We start from the raw sequence: 17846 nt of genomic DNA on the forward strand, positions 1-17846 counted from the left end.
GGACCAAAAAAAAAAATTACAGTTTGAGAAATCTCAAACCAAATCAAATAATTTTTAAGGCCACACCAAGCCAAATTTCCAATTTCAACATTCTTTTTTCATGAAATTTTCATGGTTTTTCCATTTTTTATGTAAAAACCCATTTTGAGCTTTTGCACTAAACAGATTTTTTACTTCCCCTAGGCCACATAAAAACCCACTTACAGGTGGAAGAGTATTAAAAGATAATCCACGATTATATGTTATTTTCAAAATTTTTCTTATTGTTTCTTAACCAAGTGGAATAATCAAAATTAGATGCTCGAACCATGAAGACAATATTTTCCAAGCGAATTCAATTGGAAGTCTACTTGATGAATAATACATTACCAAATACCAATCATAAAAAATGCCACGTCATTTCCAAGTCTGGAACGCACGTATTAGGTACGCGTGTATCTTATTGAGCCAATATTACGAGTAGAACCGTAGGGGATTCGAACTCCTGTTTAGGCTACAAAACTATTGAGGAATGAGAACGTTCTCTGCTTCTATATGGCTATATCTTCTTTCAGCACAAAATCTATCCATACTGGTTTTCGTATAAATCCTTAAAATAAAACCCAGCTACCTCTAATTTACACTATCCGCCATGAAACTTGAAGCCGTATTTCATGGTAGGTTCAATTTGCATTCTATGCTCGCCTGAGCTTCAAAGCTTCCCGATGGAAGTCTGTGAAATTCGTCCTCGGCTTCTTATGCTCGGCCGACGAGGTGTCTTTTGCTCGTCTGTTTTGTTGCCGTAAGTTTATCCTCATTACTACATCTTCTGGCTTGAGGCTTCAAATTTTCCCATTTTTAAATGGTTTGGACTGAGCTATCTTTCTTCTTTCCTCTGTAATGTTCTTTTATTATTTCTTGCGATATGATTTATCCAGAAAAATAAAAGGAAATTTGTGTTGGGATTTCTTCATTATCCTAGTTTTTAGTTACTTCGATTAAATTCTGGGTTTTACCGAGTTTTTTCAACTTGGTCTTCTTTTAGTTACAGTGCTTCGGATTCTTCAGTAGCACTTTCTGAGTGACTTGGTCGAAATGGAAAACTTTCATTGCTATATTTAACCTGGTATTGAAATCTTGTAGTTGTTCTCTTTATTTTTCCCTACTTGCTGTAATGATTTCTACTGTTTTGTTTTTCACTGCAATATATATATATATAGATATTTTATCTTGAATTACAAGTTTCTCTTCTTTGGTTCACAAAAATTCATTTTATCCTCTTCCCCTGCTTTAATTTTTGTGTTCGTTAAACTTAATGAGTTCATGTTATTATGCTTTAGGTTTATGCTCACCTTTTCCCCCTTCCTTTTTTTTTTTTATTCAATTTCATTTGAAAGCTAGGGGTGAAAAGGCCAAAATTAAGAGAGTTCACACTGTACAGTTCGTTTTTGTAATAGCTTAACAAAATCATTACCACAATGGACAGTTTATTTTGAATTTTCAGTTTGCAGCTACTTGTCCATTAGTGCATGCTTATATCGTTCTCTGTTTCAAGGGCTCATCTAGAAATTGAAAGAATACTGTTAGGCGTCTCTCACTCTGCTACTGAGAATCAACATTAAGCTTCATTGAGACTTTGCCTCCCATGTGAACAATGGAGAACTTGACACTGTTGCCAACTGGACCTAAATGCTGCGTCCAGCCTTGATGGTCAGGGTGCTTGACAGTGAAAAAATATTGCAAATTGAAGCTTTGATATATACAGAGATAAATATGTGGGGCCATTTTGGGCCTCAAACTAATTTTCCACATTGAAGATTCCTTGGTCGTTCAACATTCTTTTCCAAATACATATACATATACATAAACATATGTGTATATGTGTGTGTTTGTAAGGTTGATGCTTGTATATATTTTGCTAATACTTCGACATGGCTTACATATTCTTTTATGCTCTTTCTTCAACCCCCTCCCCCAAGAAAAGGATCATGTAACTCATGGTTGTGTTCTTATGCATTCTTTATTTGGGCAGGTATATATGCCATCAGTTGCCCTCACGCAATGCATTCAAGATCACTCTACATATAAAGGTTCATAATTGTCTGATGAAAACACCTATAAAGTCTTTGAGAAAAGGTATTATAATTTTTCCCCACTTGTTATTGCACATCTGGATACAAGTATGATGTGTCCCTACGTTGAACATCTTATATCTAAATGGCCAAGGAAGAGAGTCTTAAATCTTGTATCTAAAAACTACATCTTCATAATGTTTAAGAAAAAAATTCCTAAGTTTTCGCTTTGGAAAAACTTATCAGAACAGTTTGGTTTATCACTTTTCCTGTTTCCAACTGCAGTTTCCACTTACAACATTGATACCTATGTCTATCCTGATATATTATTTCTCATTATTTGTTTGGAGGGAAGTAAAATGACACAGTCCTGATTCTATATGGAAGAGAATAAGAAGGGGAACAAAATTTCATATCTCTTTTTGGGATGCAAATTTTACACCCCATGGAGATGAAAATAATGTGGTCCCAACTCCAATGTAAAGCTTGATTCCCAAATGTGCAAAACAAACAAAAGAAAATATGAACTAGATGCTAAATTTACACCCAGTCCATTTCTGCTTGAAATAAATACAGCCTTAAGAAAAAAAATAAAGGAAATAGAAAAGGACAAATAAATAAATAATATAAAGTTCACTGGGTGAAAACCTTGGACTTCTTTTAACATTACGCTATGGATGATATTATTGGAGGAAGGCACATGGGAAAAACATTGCAACGTTTTCCACGGCTAGAAATAATATCAGCATTAGTTGGATATGACTCTTGCATCACAACTCATCAAATTAAATTTTGATTTTGATCAATGTAGTTTGGGAAATCCAGGTAAATCAGGAATTGGAGGAGTATTTAGGAATAGATCAGGGACAGATATTGAACATTCTCAGGGTCAATTGGACAGGAGGTTCTACAAGGGCAGAGTTGTTAGCACTTTGGCAAGGATTAAGATTGGTGCCCTCTCTGAAATATAGAAGGGTAGTGGTTGAAGGAGACTTTAAGGTGGTAGTGTGCTGGTTCATAAATGACAATACAGGAACTTGGCAGTACTGCTATACTGTGAAGTGAGAAGACTAGCAAGGATGTTGGATGCAACATTTACATGGGTACCATGATAAGCCAATAGCCTGGCTGATGCATTGGCTAGACAGGGGGTACAAAGAAACAATCTGTTTTGGGAAGTTGTTTCCATAGGACTGAAGATTGTAAGTGTAGTGTCAGGTGGTTGAAACCAACCTAGGTTACCAGGATAATTGTGCACCATTTGTCAGTTACCGATAAAAAGTCAAAATTTAGACAATTTTAAATAGTTTATATTGAAAAGAATGGGGCATTTGATCAAGGGACTAGTGGGGTTGAATTATATTCCAGGAATGGTTGATGGTCTGGACAGTTCAACCATCTGATCATACCTGGCTTTTAAATCACATGGTATCATCATGTGACTTTAGGAGGGAAGTGTTGCCATTTTCCAATTCAATGTACTTTTTAAGTAGTTTTTCAGTGGCTCTTATTTTTGTTTTCTAGTATCATATAATCTGCTAGAAGGGAAACATCTTTTTTCGTTGTAAACTAAGTATTTAAATCTGGTAGTATAATTCTTTTTAGAACTTCTACTGAAGCTGTCACATTATCATTTTAGAAAAATCTTTCATTTACTCTATAATGATTGATATATCTTGAAGATCCTGGTTTCTCAGGGAACTCAGCTACAACCTCTCAAGAACTATGCAAGGTGCTTTGGACCATCGAAGCTGATTTAGAAGATGGTGAGCTTTTGTACATAACTGGAGATCCAATTGTCTTGGGTTGCTGGGAGCCAGAGATGGCTGTTCTCATGTCTCCTTCCAGTGAACATGCTAACTTGTGGAAGACTGAAGTAAAGGTAGTAACCTAATAACATTATTCAAAAAATTATAATAGAAAGTATTATCAATGTTCAGAGAACTGGACCAGGCATAGAACTGGAGAAGGGAGAGGTTCATGGGTCAGAGGTTCAAGTGGGGTTGAACATATACATATATATATATACTATGGGTCATACAAATACTACATATGACATATTTTACAACTTTTAATATATTTAAATGTCGTGGATCATGGATGGCAAGTTCTTTAATTTTTAAAGCAAATGACTAGGGTTCAAGTCTTGTAATTTACATTTTTTTTAAATACGTGCGTAATAAAGTAAAATGCACAATAAAGTCATTAATTAGCACAAGTAAAGAGGTGGATGGTAATCAAGCAATAGATAAACACAAGAGGTCATGGGTTCAAATCTTGTTAATCACATTTTAAAATTTTAATTGTTTAAGGACCCAGGCAGTTTCATGAAACTGGGACTGGTTCACTGGTTATCCGGTTAAACTGACTGGTCAGCTGGTTTTCACCACTTTTTAGCAAAAACGATTATTAAGGTATGACCAAACCAACCAAGGTACCGGGTCACAGTTTAACTAGTCTGGCCAGCTGGTCTGGTCTGGTTTCCTAAACACTGAATATTATAATTTCATGATAATGTATTTAGTCAGTTACGCTTTTATATTGATTATCAAGGATATAAAATGTTTGAACTTCAATGGAGAAAGGTAGAATGTTACATTCTAGGTTTAAAGTATCAATACACCCAAATGTATCAGCAGGGGTGTATTGGCACTTTAAACCATGCGTGTTTTATCTTTTTTATTTTTTTTCAAAATTTCATTTTTTATAGATGTTTTATATTATTTAATAAATAAAATAATGATTTCCTGAAAACACCTTTAAACAGGTGTATCAGAACCCTAACGATACGATATGATATGCCCGATACAGGGTTCATTGTATTGATACTTTGAACCTTGGTTACATTTCTAAGTAGCTAAGTAGCTTAGCGATATTCTCTTACCGCTGCAACAAAATGCATGAGTATTTCATTCTTTTAGAGAGCTCTTGTATATGAATGGACTCCTATATAGGTGGATGCATTAACAACCTGATCTACTTTATGTTTGGAGAATGTACTCAAGCTAATTGGCTTCTGTTAAGTTTATCTTTAAACTACTTAACTTTGGCAGGTACCTTGTGGGATGAATTTCAAGTACAATTATTTCATAAGAGGAGATAAATGGCCTTCCTCTGATCTTGTTTGGAGACCTGGGCCTGAGTTTTCCCTATCAGTGCCTGTAACTCACAATCAAATTCTGGTGAGAGATTCATGGGTGACGGCTCGGATGGGAATCCCTCCTATGCACTCATGGGGATCATGGATTGGGGAAGCGTGCCTTCCTGCACATTCCATAACATCAGCTGCTGCTGGGGGTAATTATTCCATAATGGTCTTTTTCCTTCTGTAACTTCACCTGTTCTTATGTTGCTGAACACTTAAATGCTTCCAGTGGTTTGACAGATGAATATGGGATTTTAGAAAGTCCTAAAAGTGATTCTTTAGGGAGAAAGGAGTTCTCAATTGATGTTACAGCTGAGGATGAGTTTCATTCTGTTGAAAAGGATTGCACACTTAATAATGGTGTTAATGGATCAGATTCTGGTGAAAGAACTTCTGACAGAGACAACCCTATTGAGGAACCATGGCTACTCCAATATTCTCTCGTTTCCCTTGATTTTAAAGGTGAGGTGGAATCTTCTATGCCCAAGGAATCTGATCAGGATATGATAACTCAACTGGAATTTCCTGATAAGACTTATCAAGATACAGCAAAGTTATTGGGAGAAGAAAGAGGTATACTAGCCTGCATTGAGTTTGTTAACACTATTATATTGATTAACTCTTCAATATGTACCATGCAAAGGATTGCTGTCTTGGAAGATGGGAAATTGGTTGAGTTATTACTGGAACCAGTAAAAAATAATGTGCAATGTGATAATGTTTATCTTGGAGTGATCACAAAACTTGTTCCTCACATGGGTGGTGCTTTTGTAAATATTGGCATTTCCAGACCTTCACTCATGGACATTAAGCAGAATAGGGAACCATTTGTGTTTCCCCCATTCCGTTCTAAAACTAAGGAGAAACAATTTGATGACTTCGTGGTCAATGAGCTTCAAGAAGAGGTTGATGCTCATGAGAGTGAACCAGTTTCACATGGTGACATTGATCTAGGTTATGATTTCTCAGAGATTGATCTTCATGAAGACCAGGCACACTTTATGCATGTTGATTTTGAAGAAAATGAAGTTGAGGGTGATTTCGTTGTCCCAGATGCTCTTCAGCAGAATCTTAATGGTGGTATAATTGGTTATGATGGGGGAAAAGCCAATTTAGAAGACCACTTCGATATAAATGGGCATTATGTAGAAGACAAGACTGTTGGTGAATTCCTTCTTGTTGAAACAGAAGATCTTAATGATACTCAGCTATCCCATCATATCTTACAGGATATGCAGGACTCTGAGGATGCACATCCTGATGAAAACAAATGGACCCATGTTAGGAAGGGCACTAAAATAATTGTACAAGTTGTTAAGGAGGGTTTGGGGACAAAAGGTCCTGCATTGACTGCTTATCCAAATCTAAGGAGCAGATTCTGGGTATGTTATGCTGTTATGATTTTGATGTGCTCACTCACTTACTCACTCACTCACTCACTCACTCACTCCTTTTCTCTGAATTGCAGATATTGAGCACTCGCTGTGATAGAATTGGTGTCTCAAAAAAAATTTCTGGTGTTGAACGTACACGCTTAAGAGTAATTGCAAAGACTTTGCAGCCTCCTGGTTTTGGTTTGACTGTAAGAACTGTTGCTGCCGGCCATTCCTTGGAGGAGTTGCAGAAGGACTTGGAGGGCCTACTTTCCACCTGGAAAGACATAATGGAACATGCAAAATCTGCAGCTCTTGCTGCAGATGAGGGTGTGGATGGGGCAGTTCCCATTATTTTGCACAAGGCAATGGGTCAAACTCTATCCGTTGTGCAAGATTATTTTAATGAGAAGGTAAACTTGTTCTTAATAATTGACTTTCATGTGTATTTGCCTTTTCTTTTTCAATGATGCATTTCCAAGTTCCCAAATTAGCTTTGTTTGGTAGTAATTTATCTCTTGATCCTGATTCTTAATGTTACTAATTTTCAGGTTAAGAGCATGGTTGTTGATTCTCCTCGTACATATCATGAGGTACAGTATCATATGCACTCACTGGAGATGTAATTCCTAGAACTATTTGAGTATGGAATCTATAGGTGATTTTCTTCCTTGTTTATGTATGTGTTGCACATGGGGGGCATGCTAATCTTCCTTGTTTTTGTTCTCTCTTCTATGTGGCCACACTAGTTGTTTTTCATTGTTTTCCCAATTTCAATGTTAATTGGAGAAAATCCAATTAACAGTGGATCATAAGTTATGCAAATTAGACAGTTTAAATGGTTAAACCACTGTTACATAGAAGCATTTAACGTGAGGATTTGTAATTTTGGAGAGTAGACACAATGGGAAATTTGGTTTATCTGCTTGGTTCATACTGTAGCTACCCCCCCCCCCCTGCATGTGTGGTTATTATGCAGGTGGCCCCAGTAGAACGAAGAGCTGACCACTTCTTATTTCTTATTTTCAAATGGCTTTAATGAATATCATATCCATTGTATCAACTTATCTTTTTTAGTTTCCTATAGGAATGCAATACCCTTTTATCAACCTGCTCATGCTGTTCTTTATTACTTGGAGAAATATAAATATTAGATTTCTTGGTCCTTTTTTGGTGGTTAGGAAAGATTTATATTCTATTGCTGGAAGATCAATAATGGTATGGTAGAATTCGTTAATAATTAGGATTAAGTCATTAAGACTGAGTTGAGTTGGTTTGAGTTGTATTTCAATGTGAACTTGGAAAAGAGAACAAAAACTTTCTAGATAATTTTTTCTTGAGAGAAAGTAAAGTATAATTTCATTGGAAAAAACCAAAACAAGTATAACAAGCTGCTATACAAAGGGGGAAAACTTTCTAGAGAAATGGATGCAGTTTTCAAGAGATTTTTTTCTGTTTTGTTTTTTATGTTTCTGATAAGTTCTTTGCTGTTCTTTCTTTTCTTTTTATTTTTTATTTTTCGAAGAAAGTAAAGATAAAACACAGGGTACATGAGGAGATGTACACCTGCAAGCAATGAGTCTCCAATGATATTACAAGGGTAACATTCAGTCACTAAACAAAGAATCCCAATGAACCCCTGATTTTGCTAGACCATCAGCTACAGAATTTAGTTCTCTAGGGATCCATCTATTCCTGATAAGTTCTTTGTTGTTACCATTTACAATAAAAAAGCTATTCTTTGCTGTTTTCGCCATCTGTTTTCATCATTCATTCATGGGGGGCATGCTAATCTGGGCACATTTCCTGTGTAGAGATTGGGATGAGATTCCCTGATTGTGCCTTTTCCTTACTGAATTTGTTCTTGCTGATAAAAAAATTATTCTTTCTGCTATTTTGTTCAATCATTTTATACAGTTTAGTACCTTCTGCATTTTGACCATGATTGGGAACTGAGGATGATAACCATTTGTTTTTCAAATTTGATGAATTTAACTAAATTTCTTTTATGATTGTTGATTATGTTTTACTTTTTAATCATCTCTTTTTCAGGTTACCACTTATCTTCAGGAAATTGCACCTGATCTCTGTGATCGAGTTGAATTGTATAATAAGAGAATCCCCATTTTTGACGAATATGGCATTGAAGAAGAGATCAATAACATTCTCAGTAAAAGGTACAGTTGTTAATACTAAAGCTTACAAGTCACTAATCAACATGTGTAAATTAGATGCTAGTTTTATGGGAAGGGCTTGAACTGCCTCATTATTAGCTTTTGTGATAAAAGATTAAAGACCCTCATACAAGGAAATGGGGGTTGCAGGATAAAGTGTAAGGTGGTGAGGGTGCTTAGATCTTTTCTTTTGATCTTTTCTTTTGTGATAAAAGATTAAAGACCCTCATACAAGGAAATGGGGGTTGCAGGATAAAGTGTAAGGTGGTGAGGGTGCTTAGATCTTTTCTTTTGATCAGCAATTGAAAAAAGGCATATTGTCCATGTTACCCAGATATGACAAGGATACAACTGGATGCAGTATCAGGTACAAAACTTATTGAAGGTTCTGACATGATACAGGTATCTGGGTATCATAGCATATTATTGAGAGAGAAAGAGATTGATACTAAGGTTTGGAGTAGAAATAATACAGAACCAAAGAGTGACAAAAACAAAATCCAGAAAGCTTGCTACAGAACCTTTCTTGCCCCCTTTTCCTTTGCTGTTTTTACTCTGCTTTACAGCTTTGATTGCCAACTAATATGATGCTTACTATTTTCTCACTTTGCAGGGTCCCACTTGCTAATGGAGGTTCTCTTGTGATTGAACAAACAGAGGCTTTAGTCTCTATTGATGTGAATGGAGGGCATGGGATGCTTGGTCAAGGGACTTCACAAGAGAAAGCTATTCTTGAGGTTAACCTTGCAGCTGCAAAACAAGTATGTTAGAAGCCAAATTTTGGTTATTTCCTTAGACTTACATGTAAGATACTGGGGAACATAGTTTTCAAGGCGCCAAGGCGAGGCTAGGCGACAAGGGGGTGCCTTGTCACCTCATCACCTAGGCGATGGATTTTTTCAAGTATAAATATGTATCCTAGGGTAGTTCCCTAGGTTCCATAATCATATTTCCTTAATAATTATCCATAATTTTCATGAGAAAAGTATAAACTTCATATTAAAGTATAGAAAATCAACATATTCCAACATACTCATGAGAAAAAAGAAGAAAGAAAAGAAATTTCAAAAAAATATAAGGGCTGAACCCCTATTTCTGTTATAGGAAAAGAAGAAAAGAAAAGGTGGAAGAAGAAAATTGGTATATAGTATAGACACAAAATTAGTAAAGAAAAAGAAGTAAATGTGTTGGTTAGGCAACATTTTAAGTTCTTCCTTACTTATTGGTTCAGGTTTTGAAGTCTTTTACGGTTCAATACAGCATTTAGCAATGTTTGTGTTGATTAAATCTTAACAAATAAGAAAATAATAAAAAGAAATTAGTATATAAACACACAAAATGAATATTTTAGTTTAAAAATGTTATTTTAAAATTATAACCTCAAAAAATTAAGAATATAAAAGTTTTGTCTAACACACTATAGAAAACTGCTTGGCGATTAGGTGAGGCAAGCCTCCAATGGCACCTTGTCGTCTAGGTGTCGCCTTGACAACTATGCTGGGGAAATGAATTCTGTGGAATATAATCTAAATATGTTTGTGTCAGCATCAATGTTCAGATTGAAATGCTGTATTCTGAAGCAGTCTGTTAAATACTTTATTTTTCAAAAGGGAGTTCCTTATTGGACTAGGGCTAACCTTGGTACTCTTTCTTGTTTCCATGGACTTGTACTTCATGGACTAGGGCTACCCCTGATACTGTATGTCCCATCTCCTATTGGACCATGTACACGGAGGACTTTATCCGAATTTGTGAGGACACAAATCTTGCACATAACATGGAAAATGACATGAACTAACTCATATTTCTTGTACTAAGCTGGTACCATGATGTTGTCAATGTCCATACAATCATATAACACCAATGCATCATAATTTCAACTAAGCCTGTAAAGCAGCTGGCAATGATGCTATCTTGGTATGAGTATGGTATTTTTATTTAGTATCTGAAGATGTAGTTCATTGGTCACTATCTCCAAATTGAACATAAGATGAATTAAATATTTTATTGCTTTGATCAACTTTGATAGTTAAATAGTTGGAGAAGAAAAACAATGGTATATTGTGCAGTTTTTCCAATAGAATATTATGTACCTGAGAAACTCTGGGTAAGAGTGGGATTGTACTCATGACACAATGGAACTAGTCCATACTTTGAGACCACAGAGATGTGAGTTAAGAGAAAGATTCCTTTGACAGTGAGGATTCAAGGGGGTGTAATAGATAAATGTTTCAGAACACATCAGCCCTGCTTATGCTTATTTAGGAAAAATTCATCCTTTTGGTGGTCTCTTTAGGCTTCAGTCCGAGAGGAATTCAGGGGCATTTATTGTAAGAAATATGTTGGAACCTTCTGGTTACACAGCAGTGTTTGTCTTCTCGGTAGTGGCTTGTGGTGATTTCTTCGGGGAGGAGATTTACTTAGATAATTGGGCTACTTGGGTGATGTAGGAGTAGGTACTTTGATATCAATTAATGTAGGTCTAGGGATGGACTGATAATAAATTTGAGGAAATTATCTTTTCGAGGATGCAAGATTTGGGTTTGTGGTGGAAATTTTTTAAAGCCATTTCATTGGATGAAAGGAGACCTAAAATATGGATTATGGAGGATGGCAGAACGAAAACTGGGTTTTACCAAGCTTTGATTAGAATGATTTCAAGAGAGAAGTTTACCTCTCTAGAGAAAATGTGTGAAAGTTGATTACTGAAGAAAATTAAAAGACTTATTGGAACCAATTCAGTCCTTTATTTGGTATTGAATGATGGATTTGATAGATTTTCCAATTCTTTGATGGCTGTTAATGTCTAAACTGAAAAAACTTGGAAGAGAAGATAAGAGAAAAGAGAGAGAAAGAAGAAAAACCTAGTAATTATTACTAGGGTACCTATAATCATTCTGGGATTTGGGAATCGCTTACCAAAAGTCACACAAGTAAGAAACAATATTCAAAATTCATTAATCACGTTTTTGTAATGTGTGTGTGCACATGCACATGAGAGTGACTGTCTGGGTCAGTTGAAATCCTTCCTAAACTAAGAAAACTCAAAGTTATGGTTTTACTATTCATACTCCAACACAGAGAAAACAAAGGGAGCATTTGGTTCATTGCAGATAAGCAAATTATGTTCGGAGACCAAATTATGGAATAGCTTTGATAAGTAAATTTAAGTAAATCAGGCTAAGGAAAAAGAAAAAGAAAACTTATAATTGACGATAAGTAACTTATGTAATAAGTTACCTTTGGATAAGTAAATTCTCATAAATCTACTAATGAGCCAAATGCCACCTAAATAACTTCCAAACTACTTAACCGATGATATAAATTTTTTTTAATAATTTGTGATAGAAAAATCAGATTAATGGGTTGAGTCTCACATATAACATGTAAAATGACCAGAATACTCCTACTTCCCAAAAAAAATAGAGAAGATACATAAAAAAATCTGATTTTGACTCTCTGGCTTTTACATCACCGGGGCTCTCAGGAATTGCAGGTTTTGTTTTAGATAGTGAAGGCTGAAAGTAATAGTGCAGCCAATGTTTTAAAAAACGTCTGGAACCGGAACTATTCTGGCCACTGGTTTCCGGGTCGATAGTTCGACCGTCCGGTCCGAATGGATGGCCCGTTCTGACAAAAAATCTTTAAAAATTTAATGAAAATAAAAAACGGCCAAAAACTGTTGAACAGGTCGAATGGGTTGATGGATCAACCGCCCGGGTCAACAGGTCGTTGACCGATTCAATGGTTTTTGGCTAGGGACCAGGTTTGGGGTAAAATGGAACCGGTTGCCTGGATGGTTCCCAGGCCGAACGGTTCGACCATCTGGGTCAACGGCGGTTTGAAAACCATGAATGCAGCAGAAAGGCGAAGTCTTGCAGCCCAATCAAAGGATCAAGTTCAAAAGCTCAATATATGAAAACTGCTCAAAGCTGAAAATCTCATTAAGAGAAACAGTTTTTTCTCTATGGGATCAAACAAGGGATTTGGACCACGGAAAATCAGACCCAAAACACAAGTAAGACATACCTTAAACCTGAAAGAAAAATCACAAGTGCAGTGATCTACTATGGTAGTTCATGCCCAAGATCCCGAGTCTCTCATGATGGCGGCAAGTGATTGAAGATGGTGCAATCTCAATCTTGCTCCTAGCTTTATCCTCCCGAGTATAACAATGATTTAGCACTGAAGTCACCTTCTTTTTTATGACTCTAATGCACCAAAGTATGCAGCAAAGATAGGTCTTGGACTGGCTTCAACAGGGGTTGAGATTTGGCAATGAAATCACCTTCCTTTTAGTGTCTCTTTCTATTTAAATTATAGATGGTAGTTGCCCTTAATAGTAATAGAACTAGGTAAATTCTTGCCATTAATCTGGTTGTAAGTGTCTCTAGAATATTTGGTCAGACAGTTTCTTAATGGTTATAGGTGGATAACTGTATTGAATGTTATATTCATCAGAAAAGAAGGAAAGAGTGAAAGGATAAAAAAGAACAAAGATTATTGAAATATTTGAAAGTTTTAAGCATAAAATCTAATCTAAGTGCCTATTTATTCGAGTTGTAGAGTGTTTCTGTGCAATGAAGAATTTCCTGAGGTTGTAACTACTTTTTCAGATTTCAAGGGAGTTACGGCTGAGGGATATTGGTGGCATCATCGTGGTAGATTTTATTGATATGGTTGATGAATGTAAGTAAAAAAGTCTTGTAAAATCTTAGATAATTTGGCTGGTGTCAGCTGTCTAATACACAGGATAATCCTGGTAGATTTCATTGACATGATTAACTAGCATGCATTAAAAGTTTATGAATCTGAACATACATCTGTCTGACTGTATACTTTTGTGCATATTTATCATTTATTAGGTCCCACGAACAACATATTTGAATTTTGATGCAAGATATAACTTTCTTATATTATGTATGCATTTATGTGTCTGTGAGTGAAATCATTCCTGATTCACACTGCATGCTAATCAAGTTGAAAATATAACGTTCTCTTTCTTATATTGTAGCATTTGTGCAATTTTATCATTTATTAGGTTCCACAAACAACATATTTGATGCTAGCTAGAGAATAATCCACAGTTATGTTCTCTCCCCCCCCCCCCAGTAGAAAATCAGAGTTGTGTTTATTAAAGTGAGATATTATTACTATGCTCATAAAATATTAGACCAAAACCATACAAGGTTGATGACAGCATGCAGTGAGGGATTGTAAAAGACCCCTAAGAAGAACCAAGAAAGTTACATACAAACAACACAGGCACTAGGTGCCTCTCCCCATCAGCCTCTAAACAGACTTGTACCATTAAAAAACTCCCAGAAAGATGTGTTCTTGAAGCACTTCGTGACAGCAGCCCTACAACCAACTCTACTCAGCTTCCTCAAAAACTTATCAATCAGGACTGACTTTAAGAAGATAAGGATTAGGAGGTTTTGTTAGTACTCTCTCTCTCTCTCTCATGTTAAATAGCAAAAGGGGTTTTGCCCCTTGTTCTTTTTCTCTTTTCATTGCTCTCTCTCTTAAAAACTATATTATTAGTATAAAATTATGACCTTTAGTTAATAATTCTTTTAACATGCAATTGCTGTATTAAATACTTATTATGATATAATATTGTGTTTGAAATATTGAAATTAATTGATTTAAAATGCTATTGTCTTTTAGATCAATGAGTCGATATGTTCTGAAAGGCAAATTAGTATTATTAGTAAAGTGTATTGCTGATTTTTCGATTTATATGCATGCTAATTTTATTGAGTGCCTCTTTTATCAAAGATAAAAATTATTTTTGTTGTACTCAAGGTTCAAAGCATCGATACACCCAATATGCATGAACTTGCGTATCAGGTGTTTCAGGTGAATGAAAAACTTTTTTTTATTTTATTTTTTTTACTTTCATATTTTCACAGGTGGACGATGATAATGTTATTTAACATTTGAAAACACAACTTTTTGGAAAAGCCTTTGAAAAGGTGTATTGATGACCAGCTGAAACGATATGATATGCCTGATATGGGGTGTATCATATTGTTACTTTGAATCTTGGTTGTACTGAACTTGTTTCTACGAAATTATGGCCAAAGAAAATTTGGAACTTCTGGAATGCACCCAGTAGTTAGTTCCTAAATCATGTCACAATTTTAACTGGTTTTATTTTCTTTATATTGTTTATTTTTTGGTTTACTGATCTCCAGCAAATAAGAGATTGGTCTATGAAGAAATGAAGAAGGCTGTTGAGAGAGATCGGTCAATGGTGAGGGTTTCTGAACTGTCTAGGCATGGGCTGATGGAAATAACCAGAAAAAGGGTATGCTTCTTTCTTGTAAATATAAATGTTTCTTCTTGCATGCATATTTTTAGTGTTCAATGTGTATTGTGTTACAAGTATTCCAGATTGGTAGTTATTGTTTGATCTGATTAAATGGTAGCTCAATGGTCTACAGGTCCGTCCTAGTGTGACATTTATGATCAGTGAACCTTGTACCTGCTGTCATGCTACTGGGAGAGTTGAAGCTCTAGAGACTTCATTTTCAAAAATTGAGCATGAAATTTGTCGGTTGCTTGTGAGTGAAGTCATTCTGTTATTAGGGAAATTTTATCTTTATTACAGTTTTGTTATTCCATGATTTGATGATATTCATAAGGGAATCCACCTGTGCTTAATGGCCTACGAACAAGCAATGAAGAAAAAAAAGTGGGATGTTTTCTAATCTGTGTGACTATATGTCCAATTACATATAAATGTCTGATATCCTTCCATCATTCTTTTCATGGAATTTTGCATATCTGGCGCCTTTTCTGTACTATCTTTTTTTTTTTGGCATATGGCAGGAGATTCAACTTTTGGAATGGTAGTCTTGATTAATTTTTATTCTCTATTTTATTTTTGTTCTTAGTGGTGTTAAATAGACATTCTATTGTTTGTATCAGGCGAAATCAGATAAAAAGGCAGACCTTGAAAACCCAAAGTCCTGGCCAAGGTTTGTGCTGAGGGTAGACCGCTACATGTGTAACTACTTGACTTCAGGAAAAAGGACAAGGCTTGCAATCCTGAGTAGTTCTCTCAAAGTGTGGATTCTTCTTAAGGTATGCCAGACTGAATTCTTTTCCCCCGGTTTCCATTCAATGGAAGCAAATGGGAAGTACACAATAAGCAATGTTGGACAGTAACTCTGTTTTGCTATTTCATTCATAGTTATATGCTTCACTGGTACTTAGCATGGATAATTGAAATGAAGTAATATTAGAGAAATGTTTGGTATATCCGTTGAACCAAGTAATACTAGGCTAGTCCGGAAGGATAGTTGAAATGCATATACATAATCATGTTTATATCTTGGCACCAACTAATACATTATGGGATATCTAACTTAAGCATAACTCATGAAGCCTATAAACAGAATATTAGGCTAATTGGTGGATGTTCCAAGTTGGCAGATTTGGTCCACCTTTTAGCATGTCCTGCCTGGGATACGTTCTTGGCCAAGCATGGACTTGATCAGACAAATGATAACAATTGTACCCGTTTCTTACTTTGTTTTTGACTTTTATGTTTTGTTTAAACACCCAAAAGAAAGCAATAGATGGAGTGGTACATTTATTTGATCATGTTTGATATCATAACTTTGAATTTTGATATCTTGCTGCACTGATTATTGTAGTGTGACTCAAAAGTCAGAACACCGTCATGTGTTTTATTATCCTTTTTTAACTACCATCTTGTTTTACATGTTATAATTTATGGGTTGTATAATAAACCATGGCTATAGATTCAATCCTTGGTTTTTTAATATGTAAGGGTCTTTTTGTGGTTGTGTCCGGCCTGCATGTTTTTTGGCATGATTCACTTTCCTTTTTGGAGTATTGATTCCAATCTCATGTTAAATGGATGAAACTATTTCTTCAGTGCTGGATGCTACAGATTGAAAATCACACAGAATACAGTTGGAGTTCATGACATTTCTGTGTTTATTTACTTGAGTGACTATGGATGTGTATGCTGATTTATTCCCCAAATCATCCTTGAAATTTTTGTTTACAACAATTATATCTTGTAAAAAAGCTATTCACTTTTAGGCTTTTTGAGTATCAGGTTGCTAGAGGCTTCACAAGAGGCGCATTTGAGGTGAAACCTTTTACTGACGACAAGGGCAACAATGATCAGAACCAGGTTGCCATTTCAAGATTACGACCAACAGATGCTGGGCCTAACATCTCAAGTACAAAATTAACCCTTTTCCCAGTCAAAAAATGGAAGACGGGTGGGAAATAAAGTGGCGCATGATCTCTTGTAATTAGATAATTTCTATTCACTCCCTTCTTTGTATTCTTGCAGCTGATTCTCATTTACCAATTCATGGCATGCAATTTTGTCATTGTAAGACCTTTTTCAATGCAGCATCTACTATTTATTTATCCACATACTTTCTACCCAGAATTTAATGGTAGTTTAACTTGGGCAGGGTCCTATTAAACCTACCTGAAGCAAATCGTTCTCAAATCCCAAGTTATGCTAGCATTCTTGTTGGGCAATGGCTGAATATTTATATAAGTCTCTGGGTTTTAGTTGTTGCCTGGCTCAACCTTGGTTTACGACCAACTTCTATTTCTTTTTTTTTAGGTAAATAAATATTAACAAAACAAAAGGATAAAAGACTTAAATGATACTAGAACTTTCTCTCTTTTCACAGACCTCCCTTGTATGGCATCATCATCATCGACAAAAGGCCACCCCCCCCCCCCCTTTATTGGAGACGGGATGTCTCCCCACAGCTCATCCCCTCCGTGAATTAGGAACATCTCCCCATGACAGGAATGGAAGAGATGTTCCTAATGCACGGGGGAGATGGGCTGTGAAGCGCCTGTGGGGCACACAGTGGGGAGCCCATCTGATCTCTCAAACAATCTTCCTCTGTTTTCTTGTAATATTATATGTAGATGATTTTTTTTTTTTTTTGAAAAATCCAAATTTGCTCTTTTGTCGTGAGAGTATGGATCAAAGTTTCAATGGGTAAAAATACCATTATTTGGTGTGATCATTTATTAAATAAATATTTTCTTGGTTTGTGTGATAGTCGGCTGTTGGGGAAAACATCAT

General features: G+C 35.7%; 1 protein-coding gene across 4 annotated transcripts; it reads left to right on the forward strand.

Moving 5' to 3' along the window:
- The first annotated feature begins 526 nt into the window (after positions 1–526).
- RNEE/G (RNAse E/G-like protein) lies at positions 527–17168 on the forward strand. Of its 4 annotated transcripts, none has more exons than XM_088966855.1 (14): positions 527–781; positions 2012–2115; positions 3749–3933; positions 5105–5348; positions 5426–6578; positions 6665–6982; positions 7121–7162; positions 8622–8746; positions 9357–9504; positions 13360–13432; positions 14944–15056; positions 15193–15312; positions 15680–15835; positions 16842–17168. In XM_088966855.1, exons 4-14 carry the CDS (start codon positions 5245–5247, stop codon positions 17019–17021), a joined length of 2532 nt encoding a protein of 843 aa, XP_088822981.1. In that variant the 5' UTR covers positions 527–781; positions 2012–2115; positions 3749–3933; positions 5105–5244; the 3' UTR covers positions 17022–17168. The 4 variants fall into 4 exon arrangements, with proteins under 4 accessions (XP_088822981.1, XP_088822978.1, XP_088822977.1 ...); XM_088966852.1 differs by having other exon boundaries at positions 5437–6578; XM_088966851.1 differs by having other exon boundaries at positions 549–781; positions 3734–3933; positions 5437–6578.
- Positions 17169–17846: the final 678 nt, after the last annotated feature.

Source organism: Nelumbo lutea, chromosome 1 (assembly GCF_056320005.1).
Source record: "Nelumbo lutea isolate HS-2025 chromosome 1, American lotus-T2T, whole genome shotgun sequence".
NCBI classification, from domain to species: domain Eukaryota; kingdom Viridiplantae; phylum Streptophyta; class Magnoliopsida; order Proteales; family Nelumbonaceae; genus Nelumbo; species Nelumbo lutea.

Coding starts and splice junctions, on each gene's coding strand:
- RNEE/G (XM_088966851.1), top strand. CDS start 654: ATGGTAGGTTCAATTTGCATTCTATGCTCGCCTGAGCTTCAAAGCTTC. Junction 2,116..3,733: donor TATAAAGTCTTTGAGAAAAG/GTATTATAATTT, acceptor TATATCTTGAAG/ATCCTGGTTTCTCAGGGAAC. Junction 6,983..7,120: donor AAGATTATTTTAATGAGAAG/GTAAACTTGTTC, acceptor ACTAATTTTCAG/GTTAAGAGCATGGTTGTTGA.